The sequence below is a fragment of the Crotalus tigris genome, unplaced genomic scaffold, assembly GCF_016545835.1.
Source record: "Crotalus tigris isolate CLP2741 ecotype Arizona unplaced genomic scaffold, ASM1654583v1 scf7180000017764.6130737, whole genome shotgun sequence".
In the NCBI taxonomy this organism is placed as follows: domain Eukaryota; kingdom Metazoa; phylum Chordata; class Lepidosauria; order Squamata; family Viperidae; genus Crotalus; species Crotalus tigris.
The window spans coordinates 2637078-2663590 of record NW_024096618.1 but is presented as its reverse complement, the minus strand read 5'-3'; the positions used below and the strand labels follow the sequence as shown (position 1 = coordinate 2663590).

Genomic DNA, 26513 nt, shown 5'->3' with positions numbered 1-26513 from the left:
GCAGGCGGCGGCGCCTTATTCTCGGGGCCGGCCCGGGCTCCGCCCTCTCCGCCGCTGCCTTAACCCTTTCCAGAACGGGAGGGCCCTCCTCGCCCACTCCCGAATAGGCCACCGGCGCGCTAGCTCGCCGGTCCGCCCGCCGCCCGCCCTGCGGTGAGCCCTCCTCCAGCCCACGCGCCTCGCCCCTCCTTTCAGGCGTCATCGCGTCTGGGCCCCGGGTGGGTTGAATTCCCTGCCCTTTTGCCAAAAGCAGAAAGGAACGGCGCGTATACACAACCTTTTGGCCTTCGGCATTTATTAATCCGGATCAATTCAGTCAGGCATTGGCATCTCAGTCTATCGTTTCAGCACTGGCTAGAAATAAACCCGATCGATTTCGGAAATTGCAATCCTGCTAGCCGGAGTCATTGCCTCGCGCCTCAGTGGGACTTAATGTCGTTGCTGAATGGGCTGATTAACTAAAAGTTAAGGGATCCTTGAGATGCAGTAGAAAAATCTGAGCATGCGCCTCAAGCACACCTGTTTCACTGCTCCAAAAAGCGGGGTTCCGTCGATCGGGAGAAGCGAAGACTTGAAGTGGGTGTGCTCTGAATTCAAGTTTTAGCCAGGCTCTTAGGAAGGGGGACGGCCCGGAAACTTTTCCTGGCAAAGGCCAAGTGAAAATGAGGAGGAGGGGCGTTCAATGTGGTGAGAAATCTCAGCTGGGAAAATGAGGCAAGTGCGTGAATACCTCCCCTACATCGCACAGACTCCCGCTTGTCCCACCGAAATGAAAGATTATATCTTTGAGAACACTGGCATCGGATGTGAGTTGGAGTTGGAGCAACCAGAGCTAGCGATGTATTACAATTAGATAAATGGGAATGAAAGGTTCCGCTTTCCCGAGGAGGGCTATTTGCAGAACGCCTCCTCCTGGTCCTTCCTACTTCCATTGCCAGAAGACCGAAGCGATGAAGGATTGTAGCTAAAATTCTAGAGTTACTAAAGTAGAAATTTTTTTTTTAAAAAAAATGCGTGGTCGTTTTGCAGAGAGGAGCAGAGCAGTTCCGTGCGGTAGGTGGACCCTCCTGGGCCCTCCGGATGGTGCTGAAGGACAGCTCCCGAGGAAGACCGCCTTCCCACTGGCCATTTTGATGGAGACTGCTGGGAGTTGTCGATCTATATACAGCTTCGGGAGAGCTGCGTGTTCCCCTCTAATGTGAAACCCGGGGGCCTCCTGAAAATGCGAGGAAACGCTCTGTTTCCATTCGCTTCCAGTTGGTTGCTCGCAACTTTTCGCATTGAAGTTCCACATCCGATAATATTCACTTGCAGCGCGCGATCCTCGCTTTCTTATGGGAAGAAAACCCAGTGGGATTCCTGCCCAGAATAGGTGTGTTTCTCTTCAGGACGTGTTTCTCTACTTCTCTGCTAGAAATTCCTATAGCGGTTGGTTTATGAAGGAAGAAGGAGCGAGGGAGGGGCTTCTCCTGGCATCAGCTGTCAAAGACCTGCCTATCCAGAAAGCAAAGGCTCGCCCTGCCGATGGACAACCCCGATGCCCAGGCATAACTTTTTCGTGGAGCGAGCGCTGGGTTGCAGTGCAACGCTTCCTCTTGCGGGATTCTGCCTTAAAATTGTCAAGGTTGAGAAACACTGATATAAGGGATCATATTTTAGCCAAATAGAAAGAAGCACACGGTGGGAGGTGGATGAGTCCCAGTTTGGGGGGAAAAAAAAATCATTAGGCTTGCTCTCTCTTCCCTGATCCAGGTTGAACCGAATTATTCATGGAAAGGTCCTGCATTATCCGCTTTTGACACTTGAGATAGGAAGAGCTGAGTTTCCTCTATGAGATACCACAGGAAAAGAGGAAGCCTGAGTTTATGAGACACTTTTAGCCATGGTTAGTCAAACATGGGTTACTGAATTATCTCACTTTCTAGGCTAAACTGGGAAGATTATGTTGGCATAATATGCTAGGCTAAAATGCAATTAGTTGCTTTGTGGTTCAGTGTCCACAGTGTATTTCTAGGAGAAGTCCCTGATATATAGACATAACATGACTTAATTAACCATAGTTAAACTATCCCACAATAGGATTCACACAATATGCTAAATTACAAATTAGCCAGGTTTCACAATTCTCTGAGAAATGACAGCACTGGCAAAGAGGATCTGAAAGCTATTAACTAGAAAAAGCCAGTTACTCAAAATAAATAAATGAAACACCCAAGCTGTAGAAGAAGCCTCAGAAAAGAGGAGGTAAAAAAGAAGCAGCAGCAAATGATAACCTGGAATAGGCACCAGCTGGTGGAAAATTTTGCCAACACTCCCCTGCCAATAATCTCTGCTCTCCCAGGAAAGGAAATAGTGCTCACACACCCTCCTCCTCCTCCTCCTCCTCCTCCTCCTCCTCCTCCTCCTCCTCCTCCTCCTCCTCCTCCTCCTCCTCCTTATCATCATCATCATCATCATTTAGTGTGTGATCATTCCGGGCCAATTCACTTGCCAAGTTCCATCGTGGAGAGGGGTGAGTGGGTGTGTGTGTGTGAAGAGACACAAGGTGGGAGGGGAAGCTTGCCCATCCCAAAGGAAAGCTGCAGGGGAGCAAAGGCTGGGCTGTGGTCTTCGGGACTTGGAGTCCGTGAGGTCAGTGGAAGTGCACGAAGGGTGGAGAAAAGAGTGAGCCCTTAGGTTATTTAAACTGGAACTGAACTTGAGTGAGGTTGGGCAACCTGATGCCCTCCATTTTGAAGGTTGGAGTAGAGGTACCCCAAACCCTAGTCCCAATCCCCTTTTGAGGTGAGGAGAGGGCAACCCAACAGGACCCCTCTCTTTTGATTGCTTTGAGCCTTCAGTCATCTCAGATCAGCCCCTTCTGTAGAGGAAAAGGGAGCATCTGAATTGACTTGGCAGGGGTGGTGCTGGGAGAAGAGGCGCTCTGCAGACGCTAAAATGGCTTATCACAGCCCCAGGCTACTGGGCTGGGAAGGATGGGAGTCAGTCAGCCCATCAATCCGGAGGACACCGATCCAGCAAACTACTCCATTTCCCATTCCCATTCGCTTCCTTCCCATCTCCACTTTCTGACCATAGTTGCCAAGATTAACAACTTGAACCGAAGCCTGTGTGTTCCCTATTATTAATGTGACAAGCAGGAAACCTGGGATTAGGGTCCGTGGAACTCCGATTTATTCCTGTGTAACCCTGGATTTAGGATTAGTGGTTGGTTTACTCACTGGCAAATCTCGCTAACTTCAATGGGACATGCAGGCCTGGTCAAAGGCGAAAAGTACAACTGTAAGCGTAGCCTAAAAGTAAAAGCAGTGACGTGACTGGAAGCGACGGACACTTCCCATGTATTTTATGTTGCTTCAGAGGAGGGAGGATTTGCGGATTTGGTCGGTTTGGGTGGCAACACCCGCCCAAAAGCCAGCCTGCCCACCGCCCGTCAGAATTTCCATAGACTTGAAATCCGGGCAAAACCCACATTTCAGGCTTTACAAAAGCGTTCGCTTCTGACCAAAAACCAGCCCACGACGAACAGCTTTAGTTATGCTAACTCGGAACGCGCCAGGTTTCTTTTTTGTTTTCTTTCTTTCCTCCAATTCGGGTGACAGAATGTACACGCAGGATCCTCATAATCTGCATTAAGCAGCGGAGGGGTGGGAAAGGGGGAGAGGAAGAACTCGGGGTGTAAATGACCTCATCTCCCAATACAGCGGAGTGGGCCGCGACTGTCATTTATAGGGACGAGCGTCTCTGATTGACAGGGCTACGGAGGAGGGGGGCAAGTCTGGGGCCCCGGGAACGCACGCGCACACCTCTCGGCTGGGGAGGGCGCGAATTCGCGACCCCGCCAACAAGCGCCGGTGAGGAACTCTCGAGAGCCTCGGGAGGGCTGGGAAGGGCTCTTCTGCACAATCTGGCGCCGCGTTTGTTTGCCTCGCTGCCTCCGGAGTGAAATATCACAAGATGGAGAGACAGACGGCGAGGGGTGCGGGTGGGCGGTGGCGGGCGGTAGCTCAGGCTGACTCAGGGGGGCCGTCATCCGCTTGGCTGGCCATGTGCGGCTCGCTCGAGGAGGGGGGGGGGTGCTCCCAGCCTTCAGTGGGCCCACAACCAAGCTGGGCCCTCGGAAGCGGGGCAGCCCGCTGCTCCTGCCCCTCCCCCCGCCGCCATCCCCATTCCTCTCCCGCTTCTACCCCCACAGGCAGGGTGGGCCAGGCGCGCTCAGATGCTTATTCCTTGCAGTAGCACTCCAGGTGTGCCGGAATTCCAACACTCACCGCCGTGGCTCAGGCTGCTTGGGGTTGCCGGGAACGGGAGTCTAACCACATCTGAAGAACTGTGATTCCCACTCCAAAAGACCCTTTGCAATCCGTCCCGGGTCCACAGTCTCACTTTGCCTGGTTGAGCAGGCCATTCCGCCCCAGAAGTTGTCAAACAAGATTAGGAACCTGGGTTCCTAATCCCTGTTGTTTCTCCCAGCTCCGTGTTTGTCAAACACAAGCCTATTGGTTTTACTCAGCCGGGTTTTGAGATTTGTGTGTGTGTGTGTGTGTGTGTGTGTGATTGATTGATATCCCCTGGGAAGGTGCCACTCTTTTAAAAACAACTTTCAGGGTGGCAAACACGGCAGATCTTGTGACAATTAATTCCTTAGATCAGCTCCATGTTAAATGAAAGCATTTGTTTCTCTTTGTTTGCCAAGAACTTCCCTGCCAATCATTTTCACCAGAGGACCCTGAGCTATACAGTATGAGAACATATGTTGGAGGTGGTCGTGGGCTATTTCACTTTTTAAACTGCTGTCAGTTTAATAAATCTCAGCATATACCCCCCCCCAAATTCCTTTCCAAATGACCCCCTTCAGTTTCTTGAGTGGAGTTTCATTAAGTGGAAGGCTTTCTTTCATTAACACCTCCTTTTAGATATTTTCTTCAGCTCTTCATCTTATCCAGAATTGCTTTGTGTTTGAAAGATGGGAATGTTGAAGAATTACATTATGATACTTGCTGCTTTAATTGCAAACCCTTCCCAGTTTTAAGAATCCTCTTTGAAAAAAATGACCACAGCTCAGTAGGATAGTTGCCCTGACCTATTTGCTTCTCGAAATATTTTACTCATAGGTGGTTATTGTCAATTTGGATAGAAGATAGGATTTCCCCCTTATAAGTTATGTATCTAGCTAGCACTTTTATGATGGATCTCCCCTTGTTACGTGTTGCCAAGTTACCCAATTTAGAAAGTTTCTTTTGGCACCCTTTATAGTCTGTTTAAATTTCATAATCTGTAGCAATTCAATGGCATTCTGCACATTTGATCACTATTGTAGCTAACTCTTGATACTGGAATCATTTATGAATAAATTACAAAGTTAAAGATGCCAACAGATCCTTAAAGAACCCAACTAATATGATTTTATTCATTTTCAATACACTTCTTGAGGCAGTGAGGCTTTTTGTTGGTCTACAGCTTAAAAAAATAAAGTGCTTATTCAAAACCTATATAAAACCTCATATTTTCTGATTCATAGGCCCATTTTGATTTTAAAAAACTGTGATTAGCTATAGATCAGACATGTCAAACAGAAGGCCTGGGGACCAGATGTGGCCTGCAAAGTGGTTTCATGTGGCCTGCAAAGCCATCCTGGAAACAGTGAGGGAACAGCCAGGAGCCAATGTACAATTTTGTGGTGGCCATCTATGCTGAAACGCATTCAGTCTTAGCTCCACAAGGCTGTCTGGAAACAGCGAGAAAACAGCCCCTGCCACGTTGGTCCCACCCCCTGGGTGCATGCTGGGGAGGTGTCACCCTTTGTGAGGAATGAAGAAATGGACCATGCCTTGGCGCTTGCCCCGGTTCCACCCCCTTCTGCCAGAGACTCTCAGATCTGTCCCACTCCTGCCCAGGCCCCCACAGGCACCCTTGATGCGAACAATGTAGAGCTGGCCATGCCCAGCCAGTAGGCCACACCTACTCCATCCACGCCCACCCAGTAGGCCTTACCCACCCTGGCCACCCCCCAAGGACAACCACAATGCTGATGCGGCCCTCAATGAAATTGAGTTTGATACTCCTGCTATAGATACTTAATATTGAGCACCCTGTGTCTGTGTCCCTAGAATATCTCATCTATTCTAGAATTAAATCCTGGGACTGAAATGAGAAAGTTTGGCTTAAATTCAACTTTCTTTGTCAAGCTAAATTAAAATATACATTTTCCCAGTATGTCACAGAATATGTGGAATTTCCAATTCCTTTATGCTGACCTCCTTGTAATTCTCAGAAGGAAGGAAGGAAGGAAGGAAGGAAGGAAGGGAGGGAGGGAGGGAGGGAGGGAGGAAGGAAGGAAGGAAGGAAGGAAGGAAGGAAGGAAGGAAGGAAGGAAGGATCTCCTTCTATATTAAATGGAACTTATTTACACTGAATGCCCATGGTCTTTTCAGACATTTTAAAAGGTTTTTTAAATGCCACCTAGATGACTTTATACCATTTTGGGGGAGATGTCCAAAATGTATCCCATAAGCAAGATATATTTCAATATTTGATCCATCCCATCGATTACAGTGGCAGAATTATGTCATGAAATTTGCTGGTCCATTTGCTTCGCAGATGGAAATAATTTTGAATGAATCAAATTTCAAACAAATGCTTGTGCTCCTTTAGTTGGCAGCTGAATGATGGAAAATCAAAGAGACCAGAAAAGGAGCTTGTCAAAAGTGTTGTCACACACACACACACACACACACACACACACATATATATATATATATATATATATATATATATATATATATGGGCCTAAGTCTCCCTCTAGTGGCTGCTGGTAAGATTTTAGTATCCAGTAACCACTTCCAGAATGGTTCCATTCAAATATAATTAAAGAGCTTTATCTGGTAAAACTCCAAAGCTGTGGCAACCTGAAAGCTAATAAATGTTATGAATTTTATTTGGGACAAAACAACCTTCTAATCCTTCTACTATGTTTAAGGTGTACACAACTGCTACTTTTAATATCTGCTGTCCACCTCATCCATCCATTTTAGTCAAGTTGTTCCCGAAATTATTTCCTCTCCCAAATATGCAGTATGAAAAGGATGATTCACACATTTCCTAAACATTCTCATACATGAAATCCACATAAATCTGCCAAGATAATGAATGCATATGAACCCAACATTTCAACCACAGCCATTTTCCTTCAGTGGAGATTATAAGTATATGGAAAGCCTGTGTTATGGAGTCTTGCACTTTTGAGTGGAGTCTTGCACTTTTCTTATCACAGTAGAGGAGACAGCTCTTTTTCTCAAATCAAATTTATTTTTATATTATCTAAACTGTTGGACATGTGCTTTAATTATGGGTGGCTTTTATTATGGTAATTTCACAAATAGCTCATATGTGGAACAGACTTTATTGCCTTCTAAATAAAGAGCTTCCCCCAGTATACCATATCCAGAACCAAATTAACCTAGCTGTGGACACATCTCTTTTACAGCCTTCAATTCTACAAAAACAGGTTCAAGGTTTACCTTCCCTTCTGCAGGTCTTAAATTGCAGAGAATAATTCTGTGATGGCTGAAACTTTATGGGGGAAGGAGGACAGATGGGAGTGGTAAACTGCCCACAAGCTAGCATTAAACAGATCGCCCTTGGTTCTTAAATACAGCTGATACAGTGGGGTGGGGCAGGTTATGAGCCCCTTCCAAATCGGCAACAAGTATCCTGATAGAAATCCTCTTACTTCAGAATTGGCAACTTGACAGCATTCTTCACTGCACTCAGGGGCCATAGGCTAGTTGGGGTGGTGCCGAATAGCACACAATAGCTTTCTAAAACTGCCCTGCAATGCCCTGACCATTCCACCAGGGGGATACGTAAAGCCCACTCAAGCAAATGTTGGCCCAGTCAGGGGTAGGCAATCTCGGCTCTTTTATGACTCATGGACTTCAACTCCCAGAATTCCTGAGTCAGCTAGCTGACTCAGGAATTCTGGGAGTTGAAGTCCATGAGTCATAAAAGAGCCGAGGTTGCCTACCCCCGGCCCAGGTACTTGAGCAAGAGAACACAGCCACTAAAAGCTACTTACTTCTATACTTACTTGCATTGCTAAGGCTTTCCCCTGTGGTGTTCTCTATACCAAGAGATAGTGACTAAGCTGCTCATGACCCAACTTAGCAACTTGTAATGCAGATCACTTTTAAAAAATGGGAATAACTAAGAGGTCTGAACTACGCCTTTATATTCTAAAGCTGTGGTAGTCCAAGCCATTAATATCAGGAAGGAGAAGGGGCCTATTTCTACTAGGTTTTAAAATGTTATTTGGAGGACTGAGCTAGACATTACAGGGGAATCATTTTTGTTATTCGCACCTACAGCTGGATTCTGCATTTTATTGTTGCAATTATTATTTATTAAATTTGTTTGCCGCCATCTTGCCACAAGGTGAATCTTTCTGAATTTTATGTCAAAATGTCTATCAGGGAAAGGAATAAAACTCTCTGCTGTTATATCTTCCTTTCTGTCCTATTGCTTCAGGCACAGATCGGATTGTATCTGATCCTGGAACTCAGTTTGAGGGTGGGAGATTGATAGACGAATCCAGCCCTGATCCTGTTCAAACTTCTGAACAAACTTCTGAAAAGTCAAACTGGATTTATTTAGACCTTCAGACCAGATTAGAAATCTACCCAATCCAAGTAGGCCTTTTTAATCAAGTTTGAAAATTGAATTGATTTGATTTGGATACTGAGATTAATTAAAAAAAAAATGTGCTTGAGTAAAAACCTGTATATATTTCCAAATTGGATCTGAATATTCTGCATTGATTGAAAGTATCTTTTTCCTTGCTTCAAACTGCTTTGGCGATATGACTCGGAAATCCAAAGCACATTTCTAGCTGATACAGATCACTTTTGAATTGAGTCTCCAAATCAAATATTTACATTGTCTTACCTTTATTTCAGTGGAAGCTGAAGACTGGGAGGGTTCTTCTCAAATTCCTTATCTTAATTAAATCTCCACTTCCTGCTTGGGCAGAGACTGGCAACAACCAGTGAAGTGGAGAAAGACTGACTCCAAGATGCCTGCACTATATTCATCCACCATCCCTTTGCCCTTTTCCCAGTGTAGAAAGACAGGCACTCCACATTTGACTAGTCAAATCTTTTGGCTTACCCTCCCTTCTGCAGTGAAAGGCCACTCTTGTTTATTGTAAGACAAGATACCTTCTTGTGTAGAATTAAAGGCACATTCACTACCATGAGCACACAGAGATTTTAAGTTTTATAGGCAGTTGAAATCTAGCTTTCCATCCAGAGTCCCACTGTCAAGGAAGAGAAAGTGAGGACACCAGAAGATTTGTTTCTTGGTGACTGAGTAGCAGAAGCAGGAAGGAGCTTCAGCTTCCTTTTAATGGAAACTGTTTTTTCTTCTGAATGCCTGTTATTCCTTGAAAATGTAAAGAATGACACTTGTCATTAAGTTGGTGAGAACATACCTCTCTGATATTAGGGGAATGGCCTTTATTTGAAAGACATGTCAGGGACATCAAAAATCCTACCCCAAGGATTTTTTTCCCCCAATATAGATGCCCTTACCCTATTCCTGTTGAAATTATGCACGTTTTTAAGTAAACAATGCATGGTTTTGTGACTTAGCACTTGCAGCAAATTATGAAGACCCTGGCTAACCATTATTCTCATCCAGTCAAAAATAACTATATATAGGACAGGCACTGAATGTTGCACATTTTGATGATCCCAAAGAAAGGCAGTGAGAGTAGTATAGGAACATAGGGAGAGAGGTAAAAAATTAGGGCTATTTCTGTTTCTGCGAATTTGCTTAACCTGCTTCATTTTGATAAGGATCTCATATTGCACCAAGCTTCAGTTTGCTTAGCTGTGATTTACTCAATAAGCCAAGTTGCTTATTGAGCCACAACTAAGGCAACAACACTGTGGATTAACCTTGGCATGCCATATGAACCAAGCTTATAACTGCACCCAGTGTGATAAAGCTTCTGGATTCTCATCATTCCTTCTTAAGACATTTCCTGGATGATCACAATTGCTGCCTCATGAAAAAAAAAACCCTGCAAAAGAAAAATAAGTTTTAATGCTGCTAATTTGATGCTGATGATCTGCCAAATCCAAACAACTTTGTAAGCAAATAATGTACACTGGTGACCTGGGTCTTTGGTCAGTTTTCAGACAGAATTATGACAAAATAGCAAGAGAAATGCTAAGCTCAGTAGGAGCAAAATGCTAGAGGCAATCTCTTGGGAAAGGGAAAAAAAACCACACGAGCATCCCTGGATCAGGGCAGAAGCCCTTTTCTTACCCATATTTATAACTGTACAGAATGGCTTGAAAACCTCAGTCCTTCCCAATAGCTCATTTTATCTTGTTCCCATCTCATATTTTAAGTAGATTTGTTCCTGTTCTTCTCATTCTGAAAAATGTGCATGTGTTCCTGTTTAAGCCACTAAAGAACCAGGCAGAATTAATGTAATTAATTCTATTGCATATCCCTCACCCCTAGTGAGGTGTATTCATGTTTGTTGCATCTGCCTATTGGAACAATATCTGTTAGTCCTCCCCTCCCCTCCCCCTCACCAATTTGCACCGCTTTCCACCCTACCTGCCTTTAAACAGACTTTACAAATTCAATTCTTCCATCAGGTTTTTAGTTAGTATGCAGACATACACCTTTAAACTGAGGGATGAGGCAAGTATTTTTAGGGACTGGTTCTCTCTCTGGATGGCTGCTGTTCTTTTTCATATGATGTTGCTCTTACCAGTTCTTCTTTGTGAAACCATCCAAAATAATTCTAGACTTGGGTAGCCTAGAAATTTGACAACTGACAGAATAAATAACAAAGATATCCAGCTTTACTCACTTGTTGCTAGATTCCTGAGGGGTGTTATCTGTACCTAAGGAAGGAAAGTGGGAAATATTGACTATTCATCAGCTTAGTCAGCATGGTCAAAATATTCATACGTACAGAAACCCATCCATGGGAACAAATAAAAATGTCTTGATTCCCAAGGACAAAAGCTGGGATAACATGTTAGTATGCTTAAAAAATTACCCAGAAGGAACCTGCTAAAAAAAATAGTCCACATGGGGTTATTTGGTGCACAAGGCAGAACTAAAGTGTTGTAATCCAGGGCAGGAGATGGTATACAATAGGACAGCTCAAAGCAGAGGGAGCCACAACTTGGACTGCTGTTCTGACCCCAGAACAAGAAGGCTGCCTCCACTAAAATAGGAGAGAGTTGGCCCCCATGGGTGCCAAGAATCTTCTGCTGCTTATTGGCAGTAAAGGAGCCATCCCCTGCAGCTTCAAACCCACTCTTCTCTGCTTTTCTTGCCAAAGGCGATAGTCAAAGCAGGGGGAAGGGGAGGGGTGTTACCTTGAAGAGCAAGGGTTGAAAATTGCTGCCCCCTGGAAATGTCCTTTATGCTAAACGGACGCCGCACAAATAGAATAAATAAGTTCTGACTTGTCTGCGTTACCTCAGAAAACTTGGGGATTTAACTCTGCTTCGTACACTTTGGCCTAAACGTGATGAGCGTCACTTTCAGGTGCGTCCTCTCTAAAAGACCAAAAGGAGCTCGAGAGACCGACGCAAAACGCGGCAGTCCCGCGCAAGGAGGTCGACGGCAGGAGCCCGGGGCGCGGACGTGTCAGCCGTGACGTCATGAGACCCTTCGCGCGACTTTCGCAGTTAAGAGGCAACGAAGGACCGAGGCGCGCGGGGAAAGCTGCAAATCCCTCTGCCGTGGCGACCCGGAATTAGGAAGCGGACGAGGAGAACGACTCTTCCCCGAAACGAGGGGGACGCCAGCCGGGCTGGTTGCTGCTTTTCGTAGCGGTGGAGGCCGGCTCGCCGCTTCTTCCTTCGGGCGGCATGAAACTCCTCTAGCAAGCGCCTGGAAGGGCGGTGGAATCGAGGCGGGATGGGCGGAGATGGGCGGAGAGAGTCCCTGAGGGAGCCGAGGGGGCGGGGCTGTGGCGCACGGGCTTCCTTTCTTCCTTTCTGGCTGTCAAAAGAAAACCTACCGTTGTGCGCGGGCGCTCCCTTGGGCTCTTTTCCTCCCGTAGCAATCTCGCTCCAGTTTTTCTCTTGCCGGCGACCTGCGCTCCACTTTTGAGGAAGACTGAATGGAAGTGGACCCTTGTCCTTTGGTAAGGAGGTACGTCTAAAAGGTGATGGCGCCCCTAAAAAAGTGGGTGAAGTATGGGGGGGGGGTAATTTTCATAAGCTAGCCCTGTTCATCTTTTGCGGCAAGCAAAATAATTTATTGGTTACTTTAAAGTCTTAAGGTGCTTCTTATTCCACAAACTAGGATCCGCAAAGGGATATGCAATAACAGTTACTCTTTAAGGTACTCTTTAAGTCTTGGGGATACAAGGAAGTTGAATTCTTGGGAGCTCAACGTTTGGGCTATGGCAGTTGCTTTAGAGCAAGTTGAATGGGACATACTGTGAAATAAATGTGAGGCTTAAGTCCATGGTTGGTAGAACATGTCTGTTGGCTTACAACTCTTGCTCCTAATTTCACAGAAGAACTTTGGTGTGTGTGTGTGTTTGAGAGAGACAAATTGTTTTCCCCAAAATTATGGAAGATGTTTTAGGACATGAAGAGGTAACGCCAACATAGATAGGGAGGGAGAAATAGTGTAGATAGAAGAAGCCTAGCAAAGTAGATAATCCAGCCCAGATTGATCACAGATTGGACATTCATTTCCTTCAAACTGACAGATTAATTTAATTAGGTTTTCCATATCTGGCTGATCTGAAAGGTATTAATATTGACATATATCCAAGTATCAATATATAGGGCTCTGTACAAAATTAAAATAGTTTGCCCCACCTCCCATTTCTTTTGTCCTCTGGGAAAAAAAAGCTGAGAAATGGTGCTTTCCAACAAAGCTGGGAAATATTTACAGCTGAACTCTGGAGAAGTTGATACTTAAACTTCTCAGTTTATATAAGTTTATATAAGTGTAAATGTGGAAATCAAATTACTAGAATGTTGTCAGAAGAAATGCCTTACTACTGAGAAATTACTAGTGGATTTCTTCCACTGCTGCTTTTTCCTGAGACACACAGAGGTTTTGTTGCTGTGAAATAAAAGTCATGGTGTACTGTGGAAAAAAACATCCTTTGTTTAATAGTCTGTCTATGATGTAAACCCAGCAAAGCTCACCAGCTGGAGACAAATGGGAGTTCATTTGTTTTTGAAGAAGTGAAATGTTCTCAGAGAGTGTTACTGCTAAAGGCAGGCATACATTTTGCATTATTTCCATACCAGAGAGAAGGAAGAAAGTTACAATGTATATCACATAAAGTAAAACATCTCCATAGCTCTTTTAACTGGACAGTCTTTGACACGTTGACTGCCCGAGTTTGGTGTGACTTATCTTCTTGCAGGCATGTGAAGTGACCTGTGTTTTGCAGTGTGACGGGGTGGGATGGGGCAGAGTTGGGAGACCAACGGATTGAAGAGAGTTTGGACGAGCAGTGCTGGGAACAGCTAAGGAAGCCTTTAGAACATGTAGCGTCAGATGCAAAACACAACTAAAACAATAAAGTTATGAGTACATTTAGGAACAGAATAATGTTTTAAATGGTGAAGATCCCTTTCAGTCAAACTCAGCTGGATAACTCCTTGAATATGTCCACATAATTTTCTTGACCAACAGCATGGAAATTATTTCACATTGTCCCTTCACAGTTTAGGACAGAATGCAGTTTCTCTATAAAAGGAGATTTGTACTTACTGAGCTTGCTAATGATCTGGTTTGATGTTTGTTGGCTACACTGTCTGAGAAACAAAAGCTGTTAAATGGTTCAGCTTAGCTGGTTTCCCTGGACTATGCTTCAAGGATTTGTAGATGCCCATCCAAGTTTGATTTCCATGATGAAGTTTGTGTTCAGCATTCCATTCTCTTTGAAAAGCGCTGTTTGTCTCTAGCCTTTTCTCTCTGAAGTTCTGTCCACTGTTTGTGGTTCTGAAATAGCAGGCAGAGATAATGAAGCAAAGCAGTTGAAACCTATAGATCCCCTCCTCCCCTTAAAGAGTGGGGAGAAGCACATGCTTCTGCCTCACTGTGTTTTGAGGGCTGACTGGTTCAAGTGTATCTCTCGGACAGTCATCTGTTTCTCTTTGAGTACTTCAATCATCATTACTGAAGGTTTCATACAACCTGTTGTTTTGCTCAACTCAGAAAATGCCTTCTTGAATAAGGTCTTTATTTCCATGCTCCAGGAGGTTATAGATGTGGGTATAGCACCAGAATGGGTTTTAATTCTTTCAGCCAAATGCTCAGGATCAGGTTCCAAGCTAATGTAAACAAGTATTTAATATAGGTGAAAGCATAGCTTGCGTAAACAGTGTTTTTTCTACAGAAATCCTTTCACCTAGATGGAATTGGTTCAGGTCTATGAATATTAGAATGATTGTTGCATCCATTCCTATTCCTCTAGATTTCTTCTGCTTCAGGTGCTTGACAACTGTGAAAGAGATACGTGTTTCAGGGGCCAAATCAACTTTCCCATTGCAAAAGGAAAGTGCCCCCCCTTAAGGATTCACTAAGATGTTGGTGGGAGCACTGGTATCCTTCTATTCACAATTACTTTATTTTTTTTAAAAAAAAATACTTTTTGGTCAAGACAATATTTATTTATATCCCTCCTTTATTACTTTTGTAAATAACTCAAGGCAGCAAACATATCTAATATTCTTTCCTCTTCTTATTTTCCCTACACTATCAGGCCTGTGAAGTGTTGGGGTGAGAGAGAGTGACTATAAATTAAAATTGCTTCTTCCTTTCACGTTTTTTGGTAGAAACAAATTAGGGATTGTTATAAAGAGTGATACAAGAGATGGAGTTTATTATTTAATCAATAGAACACTGAATAAATGTATCCATTTGGCTTTTATTGATTCTATTCTTCTTGCCTCAGCCAGCTAGCATCCCATATTCTCTTAGGCATCCTTGGTCTTCCCTGAGCTTTGCTGCATCTTCTCCCTTCAGGACCTTTTCTTGTCTATTGCTCAATCCTTGGAATTCACCCAAACTTGCTGATGTTTCTCTCTTGAGTATAGATTGTGCCATTTTGACTATACAGCCACTTTAGGAAAATTAGTTTACTGGTACACAGCATAATACCACAAAGACATGTACCTACAGAGCACTCACACTGATATTACTGGAAGAGCTCACTCCATTGTTTCTCCTGGCAATTATTTGAACACTTTTCCATTGTTTCAGCTGGTTATTCTCTCTACAAGAAAAAAGAAAAGAGATAGGATTTCTGAAGAAGGGGGAATTCCAGCAAGTACAGATTACTATGGAGGGAGAACAAAATGTATGCCTTTGATTATCTCCTTCTGTTTGGAATCTGGTTGTCTTTGCTGTATATTGTAAAAATACAGCTTTTCTGAAACATTTTGGTATTGTTTGGAAAATGCAGGGGTCTCATTTTAGATTTTTTTTTTTTTACTTTTTCAAGGTGTTTACTGCAGATGGAAACAAAAATAAACCGTAACCTGAGCTGGTTCAAGAAACAGAACTTTTTCTAAGGAGGATTAATGCTTGTTCATCACATGGATTTGAGCCCTGACCTTATTGAACAGGAATAAATAAAGGTCCTTGCTATAGTAGTTGAATAGGATGGGGTAAAATTATAAAAAGATTTGCAAAAATATTCCATGACAGCTAAATATAACTGAAGCTCATAATGCTATTCAGTACACTTCTACTTAGGATCCATTCCCACAGCAACTGTATTTCACTCCAAATCTCATCACTTGTAGCAGTGAAATGCAGTATGGTTTCTAGTCAGCCTATAAAGGTGGCTTAGAGGCACGTTGAGAAGACTCATTCCAGTATATCCAGACTTCCAGAGAGTGGAAACTCTCAATTGTACAACCTGCTAAAGACTGTTGTCAAGATGCAAGCCCTACTTTTCTTGTAGGTAGGCCACATTAGAAAAAACAGTGAAGTTAATAGAAATCCCATCTAAACTTATAATGAAGGTTTAAGTCCAAGATAAACTTTGATCTGTCTAAGGTGGCCTGATGGCGAGCAAAGCCCATTAGGTATCTTAACCATTATATAAGAATTGTATAATTGTGTAGAAGATGAAATTTGAGCCATTTGAATGTAATGTATTGTCAGATCCAAATAATATGGCATAAAATACGGCTTGCATAGAAACAACCAATTATAGTTTATTCAATAAACTATGTCTAAAAGTGGCTTGTGATTCTTGTCATTCTTGGTATTTAATTTCCTTACCTCTGCCTCTAATTTGCCAGTTGCAATCTATGGGATTTAAATTAAGTGCATAAAACTGTCTTACAGTTTGACATTGTGATTTAAGTTATAGGGCCATTAGTTGTTATTCATTAGGCACTTTTGGATTTCAGTCACTTTTCTGGGCTTGAGCTACATGTTTCCTCAAGTCAAAGCCTCTAACAACTGTTTATCAATTAGACTGTTGACCAAGAGTACTTGTCTCAATATACATATGTTCATGGCATTTGTGTGTCACATTTTTGCTGCTTTCAGTTTGTGAATGATTAACTTCATGCACAGGAAGCAAAATGCAAGTGTATTCATCACCTAAGGTTTTTTTTAAACATTTATACTGGTTCTAGGACTTGGGGGAAAAGATGCTTTCAGTCTTAATCCTCTTTCCTGATGTGACAGATTGCATCTGGTGGACTGCAGCTCCATTATGCCCACTGGGCCTGCCATACCGTATTATGATATTACTCATTTGTTCCTTCAGAGACTTATCCTGTGTATCATTTAAAGCCAAGAGATAAAAGCTTTATCTTGCTACTTTTAAAGGTAGAACAATAGTGAATGCATGGAAAATATATTGGAAAGCCACTTTTCTTCCTTGCTTACCTTTGGGAGTTTAGTATCGGCATCGTTCTTGTACACCTTTTCTGTAGGAATAGCTGAGGATGTCAGCTGTGAACAAACTTATGATGGATCCTAGAATTTTCAGTCATCACAGCACATTTGCAGTCACACAGCTGCAATCTGGGTACTCAGCAAAAAGCCTAGATTCCTAATTGTTGCAGTGACCCACCGTCATGGGATCCCAATTTGTGACCTTCCCTGAAGATTTCCCACAGAGTCAATGAAGAGGTCAGCAGGAAGTCTCAAGTTGCAGACACCTGAGGTTCTTGTTTAATGACCTGTATGGTCCTCATTTAATGAAAGCAACTGGACTGCCAGAATTGCCAGTTCTAAATGACACAGTCATGTGATGTTGCCTTTTACAGCCATATCATTTTTCGATGGAAATTCTGGCCCCAATTAACATAATTAAGCAAGAACTACCTGTACCTTTTTCATTTATACAAAAAAGTTAAATACAATTGATTTTAAAAATGAAAGAAAACAGACAATTATTCTTGAACAGAAATAGACCTATATTTCCCACAGTTCTCATATTTATAGTTATAACAATAATATAATCTTAAGAAAAAGGTAAAATATTAGTTTTTTGGTGACCTCCAATTTGAATAATGCACAAAATAAGAATCTAAATGTAGTTATGTAAAAGAGTAAGTCTATCCTGTTTGAAATATTTCTGGAGGAAATACTAGTTTTCTACTGCCTAACAGGGTGTGTGTTCCTGAGAAGGGGTGTTACCTTCAAAATGGTCCTGTTCTCGTTTTGGGGACCTAGATAAACTTCTAGAAGTTGATCTTTACAGTGTATGAACAATTCATACAAGACAGCCTTCCCCAAAGTCTCCAAATCCAGATGTATGGACTTCAACTTTCTGAATTCCCCAGCTTGGCCATTGCTAAGAGTTCAGAGAGCTGAAGTCTACAGATCTGGAGTGCTAATATATATTACATGAAGTCTCTTACTGTCAGGATTTTGATGATAAAAAATTGAAAAGCACAACATGAGTAATATGTTTGATGTTATTTGGCAATTTATTAACAAGTCTTTAAGTCCCCTTATTGGTCAATGATAGAGAAATGGTGATTTATTTTTCCTTTATTTCAGAGATTTAGAGGCTGTCCAACTTCAAAATAACTCTGAGTGACTTACTACTAATAAAAAAATAATAAAGAAAACAAAAAAGACAAAATCCTGTGATTGAACACTCTCTCTAACCAAAACATCGCCTACAGAGCTTGAAGCTTTATATACAACCCTCTGTTGTAGTCAGCATGTCTCAGTCTAACTAACCTTGCAGAGTTGGTATAATGATCACAATAACAGGATAGGTAAATGACAATAGGATAGCACAGACTTCAACAGATATTTAGGACCACCAAAAAAAAACAAAAAACAATTGCAACCAGCCTGTTGAGGACCTGTATACAACACAAGTCAGTATACAATATCTACAATTCTCTTACATCCAGTTTCAACTCCTCCCCTCAGGATGCCGCTATAGGGAATTGCATGCCAAAACAACTACACACAGTTTTTCCCCTCATGCCATCACTCTGCTGAACACCTAATTCCCACAGCACTGTCTTATGCTAAGAATGTAGTAATACAGCCCATGTAGTAGGGCTGTATTATTATTATCCTTTTCATCTTTCCTATAACCTTCTACTATTGGTATAACTTATGATTATATTACTTTGTTGTTATGTTATTTGTATGTACACTGAGAGCTTATGCACTGGAGACAAATTCCTTATGTGTCCAATCACACTTGGCCAATAAAGAATATTGTAATAATAATAAATAGTATGCCTAAGCAACTGTCAGCAAGGCTTACTTGATGTTAAATTGCTGCTGAACAAATTAACCCTATTGAAGGCATAGATCCCAAGGGGGCTATTTAGACAGAAAGGTGAGTGTATGTTATATGCAAGAGGATAGTTGTGTCTTTCTAGATATGAAAGATCATCTATTTCTAGTTTTAATAAATTATAAGGAATTGAAATCCAGGTGTAAATTATAAGTCTGACTCTTTGAGCAGGGAAAAAAACCTCTCCCTGAACTGAAGAATAGAAAGATAGAATTTCTTGAGGAAATTGACAAAAGGTTGTCCAAAATAGGTTGCCAAAGTGGGTTTACTGTTTCAATCTAGGAACAGTTTCCTTACAGTGAAGGAAATCAAGTTATCCTGAAAGAATGTCAATGCTAGGTCATAGTTAATCTTTAGTGGGGAAATGCTACTGTTTGGAATAATTAAGTGGACTTTTTACAAGCCTTTGTAGTAATATGCCTCTATTAAGAGTCCATTAAGGGTGATGAATAAACAGATGAAAGGGGCAAAGTCTTGTCAGGGATTAAAAGGGCTTTTAAACTTTAAGTACTGTAGCTAAGTTCAGAATCATGCAGGCAGTGGTTTACCCTGTGGCACTCTATGGAAGCAAAAGTTGGGCTTTGAAGAAGCAGGGTAGAAGGAATATTAACACTTTTGAACTCTGATGAAGGAGAAGACTCCTGAGAATACCATGGATAATCAAGAAAATGAACAAATGGATCATCAACCCACAATTCTCACTTGAGGCAAAAATTGCCAAGCTCAAACTATCATACTTTGGACACCTAGCTCCTTAGAGAAGATTATAATACAGACAAAGGTGCAAAGAAAGAGAAAAAACAGGATAACCAGCAGAAAAATAGATGTATTTGATTATAGCAGTGATGAATGCACAGTTGGGAAAAATGTCTATGTGATCGCTAAGATTCAACACTGATTTGATGGTGCATAAACAGTCAATCAACAAAATTAAATAAAAAAGTAAACAAGAAGTTGCTTATAGTTTAGAATAATAGAAGTCTGAAGCCTGGAAATTAAACAGTGCTAACAGAGTTCTGGACATGGAGATTCTTGGTTCAGGACATTTACCTAAAGATGCCTAAATGATAGTCCTGCAACATTATCTTGATGGAAATACGCACTTAGTCTGGACTAATCCCTGCAACCTTTTAGAGGAGTAACTGGAGATCTCTGCCAGTCCAAAGATGGTGGAGAGCAGCCAATGATGCAGTTCCCTAGTAGCAGACCATGCTCTTTGGATTTGGTGACTTGCAGTAAGGAATGCCTCTAACCTTCTGGCTTTCAAGAAAGTCTTATCCTACAGAGAATAGATTGTACCAGGGTTGTCTGGGGACAGTCAGTCATACGGAGCATTGATTATTACTGAGCCCTTGTCAATACATAATTTTGTACATACATACATATATACATACATGCCTATATACATACATGTCTAGCTCTTAAAAAGTGCTGCTGGTGGTAATTTTTAAAAAAAAATAAAATGTGAGTTGCTAGACATGTTACAAAATGAAGTTACATGTTACTTCATTTACTAGAAGAATACTATGGGATAGAATTTATGGTTTGGATTATCAGATAGAATGCAATAATGAAAAAAGAATTGTGATGTAACTTTAGGGAGAGAGGTTAATTTATATCGTAATTATAATAAACACTGTAAAGAAAGATTGAAAACCATTTCTTTTTTCTTTATTTTTCTGCTATTCCATTCCTGAATGCAGTTTTAGTTTTCTCTTTAGTTTTTTTTTTGTTATTTTTTGCCCTACTTTAGTTTATGTTAGTCTCATTCTTCTGTTTAAAATTCTGTATAAGTAGTACTGTAGGATCTGATTAGCTTTTCTTCATTCTTTTTTCTAGAATGTACATTGTGTGTGTGTGTGTGTGTGTGTGTGTGTGTGTCCATGATTTGTGGACTGTTATACTCTATAGAATTATAAGAGGGTGTGTAGTACCTGTGCAATAATGAGGAAAGAGTAAATAATTTGGAATTTTTGGCAAGAAGGTGTGGGTGGCAAAGTTTGGTAGTTGGCTGGCTGTATGTTCTATAAAATAAATTCTCCTTGAATATGAAATTTGACTTCTCAGAATCTTGAATGTCAGTTTCTCCAGCCTATGAGGTTTAATTTCTAGACTCTATTATGTTTATGTTCATTAAGGACAACACTGAGTATTGCAGGTAGCACAGATGCAGACAAATAGTCTTACAATCTAATGTCTAGCTTTCAAGGGAGGAGTTGTTCTTTGACAGTTTATAGCAGCATTTGAAGATTACAGGTTTTGCTGGATTTGACATCAAAGCATGAAAAATTAAGCGGTAGTCATTTCCCTATAGATTAAAAGGTAGGTGCTTCTTCCTCTTTGCACAGGCTAGTTCAATTTCTCCTTAACCACAAAGCTGCATTCAGCAAGATGGTTGGCCAAATAAAGCATTTCTGGATATATAGTTTATTACCTATATGGTTTTGAACATTTATTTGTCTCAACTACATTTTTTAAGATGTCAGTATCAATAACATGACCAGGTTATCATTTGACTCTTAAAGCATTCTGCTTCCAACTGTTTGTACTTAACACTGCTTTGGTATAAAACCTCTAAAATTTTCCCAGATAGTGTGGCCATGGAAGGATAATGGGGATTGCTGTCACAAAACAAAAATCTGAACTACAATTTTCATTGTACAAAATCTCTGTTAAAATACAGTTTAGTTTCTGAGGAAATAAACAATTGAAATTTTGTGACCTTCTTTAGAAAAGATAGATATTAAAAAAAAAAACCTTTCCCCATAGATAGAATTACTTTTATTTAATTGTTATCACCTTTTGTATTGAAAAGTGGAATAGAATAATAATAAGAGTTATTATGGAAGGGACATTTGAGGTCTTCCAGTCAACTCCCTGCTGAAGCTGGACACCCTATATTATTTCAGATAAATGGTTGTCCAATCTCTTCTTAAAAAGCTCTACTGATTGAGCAACCACAACTTCTGAAGGCAAGCTGTTCTACTGATTAATTGTTTTCACAGTTGAGAAATTTCTCCTTATTTCTAGGTTGGATCTCTCCTTCATAAGTTTCCATTTGTTGCTTCTTATTTTGACTTTGGGGAACAGGTTGAACCACTCTTCTTTGTGGCAGCCCGTTAGAAATTGGAAGACTACTATGATGTCACCCTTAGTCCTTCTCTTCGTTAGATTAGACTTTCCAGTTCCTGCAACAATTCTTTATAAGTTTTAACCTCTACTCTCCTAAACACTTTGTTGGTCTTCTCTGCACTCTGCACTTGCCAGCCAGTGGATCTGACAGCTGAGACTGAGGAATCAGATGAGGAGGAAGGGCCTGGAGTGACATCAGAGTCAGAGGAAGGCTCTGAGGAGCTCCAAGTCAGACAAGGAACCTGCTCCTCTACTCGCGTTCAGGCTGAGACACAGCTGTGCTTGGGAGCCTGAGTTGGACAGTGACGAAGAACAGTTGGGACAAATCCAGGATGCACGAAAGTGCAGGCAAGAGAAGCGAATAGGACAGAGGAATGCAATGGGGACAGAGGAATGCAAAGGCAAAGGAGAATGCATTAGGAAGCCACGCCTTGGCTGAATTATAAAAGGGAAGGTGTGGAAGATCCTGGTTGTTGAAGGCAACCGCTTGTGTTGAGGATCAAGTTTCTGTGGACTGTGTTTGTTTGCCTTGGACATTGACTCAGGTCTGTGAGAATAAAAGAGGTTGTTTTTTTCTAGCGGTTACTGCCTTTTTCTTGGAAGAGAGGTTTCTCTTGTGAGCATAACAAGGTGATGAAGACTTTTCTGTTGAAGGAAAAGTCTTCATCAAAGGACTCATATAGGCTGGGACAGAACACACTCTTTCTAGAGGCTCAATATACTTTTTGTATCGTGGTGGCCAAAACTGGATCCAATATTCCAAATGTGTTATTACCAGGGCATTATAAAGCAGTACTAACACTTCACGTGGTCTTGATTCTATCCCTCTGCTAATGCAGCCCAAGATTGTGTTGGCTTTTCTGGTGGTTGCAGCACACTGCTGGCTCATATTTAAGTGGTGTTCATTAGAACTCCTAAATCCCTCTCACAGTTACTACTATTGAGCCACCTCTCTTATATCTGTGGATTTGACTTTTCTTGCCTAAATGTAAAGCCTTCCTTTTCTCACCAGTGAATTTCATTTTGTTGGATAGGGCCCAGTGTTCAAATCTGTTAAGTTCCTTCTGGATCTGCAGCTTATCTTCTAAAGCAGAGGTCCCCAACCCCCAGTCCGTGGATTGGTACCGGGCCGCGGCAAGCCAGCAACTAGTCCGCACAAACAAGCAAAGCCCCATCCGTGGGATGCAGGCAGCACACAAAACCACGCACTCTCCAGTCCACGGAAAAACCTTTTTCCACAGAATCAGTCCCTGGTGCCCCAAAGGTTGGGGACCTCTGTTTTAAAGTGTTGGCTATTCCCACCAGCTTGGTGTCGTCTGTAAATTTGATGAGTCCTCCTTTTATCCCATCATCTAAGTCATTTATGAAAATGTTGAAGAGCACTTTCTAAGATGGTTCCAAGATCACATCTGCCAGCTCCTTTAGAATTCTGGGATGTAATTCATTTGGCCCTGGCTATTTGAACTCCTCTACTTAAAAGCTTCTCTGAACTTTTAGACAAAGGAGATTTGTGGTCTCTGGATATCTGAATTAGGTTGAATTGCGTTTTTTGTAAATATGATGCTTTGCATAAACTACAATTAGTTGCCTTTTACTAAATAGTACCATGATTTACAGATCCTGCTATGTCAAAAATACAGTGGCTTCGTATGATGTATGTAGCTAGTCACAGTTTGGTAGGTGTGTGGGTATAGGCTTGCCTACATGGACAATTATTCCTCAAAGTTGTCTTGTTCCTGACTTTTAATGGAAGATAGGCAAATCTAACATCAGACCTTGCCTTTAGTCATTATACGTACCTTCTGTGTGGATACTCTCACTACTGCAGACTGGACACTATGCTCTTGAGGATATAGTAAGAAAGAAAAGATGTATGGGTAAGATTATAATGCAGAGACAGTAGACTTTTAGGAAATTATTGCAAACAGATAATTTGTCATTATAATAAGCAGAAATTTGAGTTAAGGCATCAGGCTAAAAACTGGGAGACTGTAAGATCTAGTTTTGCCTTAGACACAAATCCAGCTGGGTGACTTTGGGCCAGTCACTTTTTCTCAGCTCTAGAAACTAGGTAATGGCAAAATACTTTTCTGAAAAACCTTGCCAAAAAACTTCCTGCAGGGACTTGTCTAGATAGTCTCTGCGAATTGGACATGACTGAATGGAAGGGAAAAGGGAGAAATTTATGCTACTTTCCAATATATGGTGTTCTATTTTCAAATTCAAGTAGAAATAATACATGTCAAAGGGATAATTGTATATGTCTTTTTCCTTACTTACAGCCATATGAAGTGGAATGTTTAGTCTTGTAAGCCATTCTAAACATTTTTAACAATACCAACCTTTAAACTGTAAGCTGCAAATAGTCATTCAGCAATAATTAAGCAATAATTCATTATCAACTCTATGGTCAAATATTATAAAAGATTGAACTCTGAGGGAGGTTCTCTCCTGCCTCTAGATAATTTCTGATCACCTACCATTGGATTGTAGGTTGCCCGCCTCTCTTTTTACTTTGCTTAGCCTGGAAACTGTGATAAGGGACAGTGAGGCGCCAGCCTTTCCTTCTTGCTTGATAGGGGCAGGGAGAAGAACTTTGAATGGTGCAAATATTAGAGAAGCTGGTTGGGGAGGAGAAAAAGGAAACATGTAGGTACATATGCATTTTTTATTCTGTGAAGAAGGGGCTCTTGCATAGCAAAACAGTAAAATGTCTTAGGAGTAAAACTTTCATGTAGTATATAGCTCCGTGTGTGCCTTTGTGGCAGTGATCTTTGATATGAGAACAGAAGCGTGGAGATCCTGTCCTTAGTCCTATTTATTAGTGGATACCTCTTTCTAATGAGCACCTGTAGCACTTTGTGGCTAGACCCTGCAGGTGACAACAGTTGTGAGACTCCAAGCCTTTCTTTGTTTCAAGCCAAGTATCCAAGTTTTTATATTTCTGACCCGACAGCAGTAGGTGTCTGGTTCAAGCCAAGATAATGTCAAATGCATCATCATTTCATTATACATATGAAACAAAGAATTTGTTTCACCTGCATGACAATTTCATGATGCATGTGATCGTACTTGCCCTCTACTGTGGAAATCAATGCAGAGGGAAGGCATTTTCAAAATATGGCCCTGGCTCACAAGGAGAAGATGATTCAATAGTTTATAGAAATACTTGTAACCCTCATGTACACCATATACATTATGACATATTTACCTGTAGCTAAATCAATGTTTGAAAGTCTGGTTCCAAGGATATTAATAAGACTGATATGTGATATAACTTAGTACAGTGAGCTGGTACAGATGCCTAGGCATTAATGTATGAAAGTAGGAATGTCAGTATACCATTATGCTTCTAGTAGTGTCTGCAGAATTGACGTCGATTTCCACAATTCAGTTTCTTTGTTGCTTCATCTATTTCCTTCCTGCTGGAAGGGAGGAGACTCAAGGGAGGAGACATAATTAATTCACTCTGTTACACATGATAGCTAGATGTGGTCAAGGATCAGTTTCTGCTTCCTCCTACTGATGATTCTTCTGAGCCACACGGTCTTCATTTGGAAGAGCTTTCTCTCTTGAGAAGTCCATCTGCCTTCGCTATTCTTTCCAAGAGCATTTTATGGAGAACAAAACTGATCCCGATGCCGAGAAGACTAGGTAGGTCAGAGATCGGTATGCTCTGCTCTTCCTTTTGATTGTTGCCCAGCCTAAAATAAACTAGCCAAAGATACATGTTTTGGAGAAGTATCTCATTCTGAAAATAATGAAGTGAAAGTAAGAAAGTCCAAAAGCTGTGAGGGATCAGGGATTCCATGAGGTTGAAAATAACTTAAATGTGAGTTAAGGTGACTGAAGACTTGGTGGGTAGAGCGGATAATATTATGGAGGCATATCTGATGAGAGTGAAGATGATGGAACTCCTCTGGGAGGCAGCTGAAGAGTAAGAGTCTGGAACAGACTGGATTGCAGCCCTATTATTTCCAGCTTTTCTCAAACTTCTCTCAAAAAGGAAGCTATTCAAGTCAACTGGGAAAAATAACCCAGGAAGTTTCAAGAATTTGTTCACTATTTTGTGACATTTTAACTGCTCTGAATAAAGCTCTTGTGAGCCTGTATGGTGCAATGGTTTAAAGCACCAGGCTAGAAACTGGGAGAGTATGAGTTCTAATCCTGCTATAAGCACAACGATAGCTGGGTGACCAGGCAAGAACAAGCGAATCCTGAAAATCTTGTTAAGTAAAGTGTAGGGACTTGCCCACGTAGTCTCCAAGAGCCAACAATAATTTAAAGGCATGCACGTACATATGTTCACACATTACTTGTATCTTTTGGATGACAGAGGAGGATAGGAGTCAACAAGATGTTTGCAACAGATCACAGTCTATAATGGACAATGCAGTTGCAAGGGAAAAAACTCCATACTTTTGAGTCCCTTTTTGATCTGTATTTTTATAGAAGATTGCCTTTCTGCTTTTAAACTTATTTTGCTTTCTTAGTGCTTTCTTTTTTTTAAGTCGACCTTCAGCAAATTATAAAAAGTCCAGTTTGCTAGAGAAGGGCTACTCTACTCTATAAGAAG

General features: G+C 41.5%; 1 protein-coding gene and 1 long non-coding RNA gene across 8 annotated transcripts in view; one reads left to right on the top strand and one right to left on the bottom strand.

The window, feature by feature from the left end:
- Window positions 1-9497: 9497 nt before the first annotated feature.
- LOC120307015 lies at window positions 9498-11644 on the bottom strand. The gene is made up of 3 exons (XR_005556430.1): window positions 11509-11644; window positions 10889-10922; window positions 9498-10081 (listed from the first exon to the last, which is right to left on the bottom strand). It is a non-coding gene; the product is annotated as an uncharacterized LOC120307015 (long non-coding RNA).
- A 400-nt stretch (window positions 11645-12044) lies between these two features.
- The window catches only part of SLC43A3 (solute carrier family 43 member 3), a 38599-nt gene continuing 24130 nt past the window's right edge, over window positions 12045-26513 (top strand). Inside the window, exons 1-2 of one of the 7 annotated variants that reach the window (XM_039341181.1) lie at window positions 24520-24586; window positions 25423-25591. In XM_039341181.1, the coding sequence (XP_039197115.1) occupies window positions 25576-25591 (16 nt within the window). In that variant the 5' untranslated portion in view covers window positions 24520-24586; window positions 25423-25575. Of the gene's footprint in view, window positions 12190-24519; window positions 24587-25395; window positions 25607-26513 lie in introns of those variants that run through there. The other 6 variants (XM_039341178.1, XM_039341182.1, XM_039341180.1 and 3 more) reach the window with 6 other exon arrangements.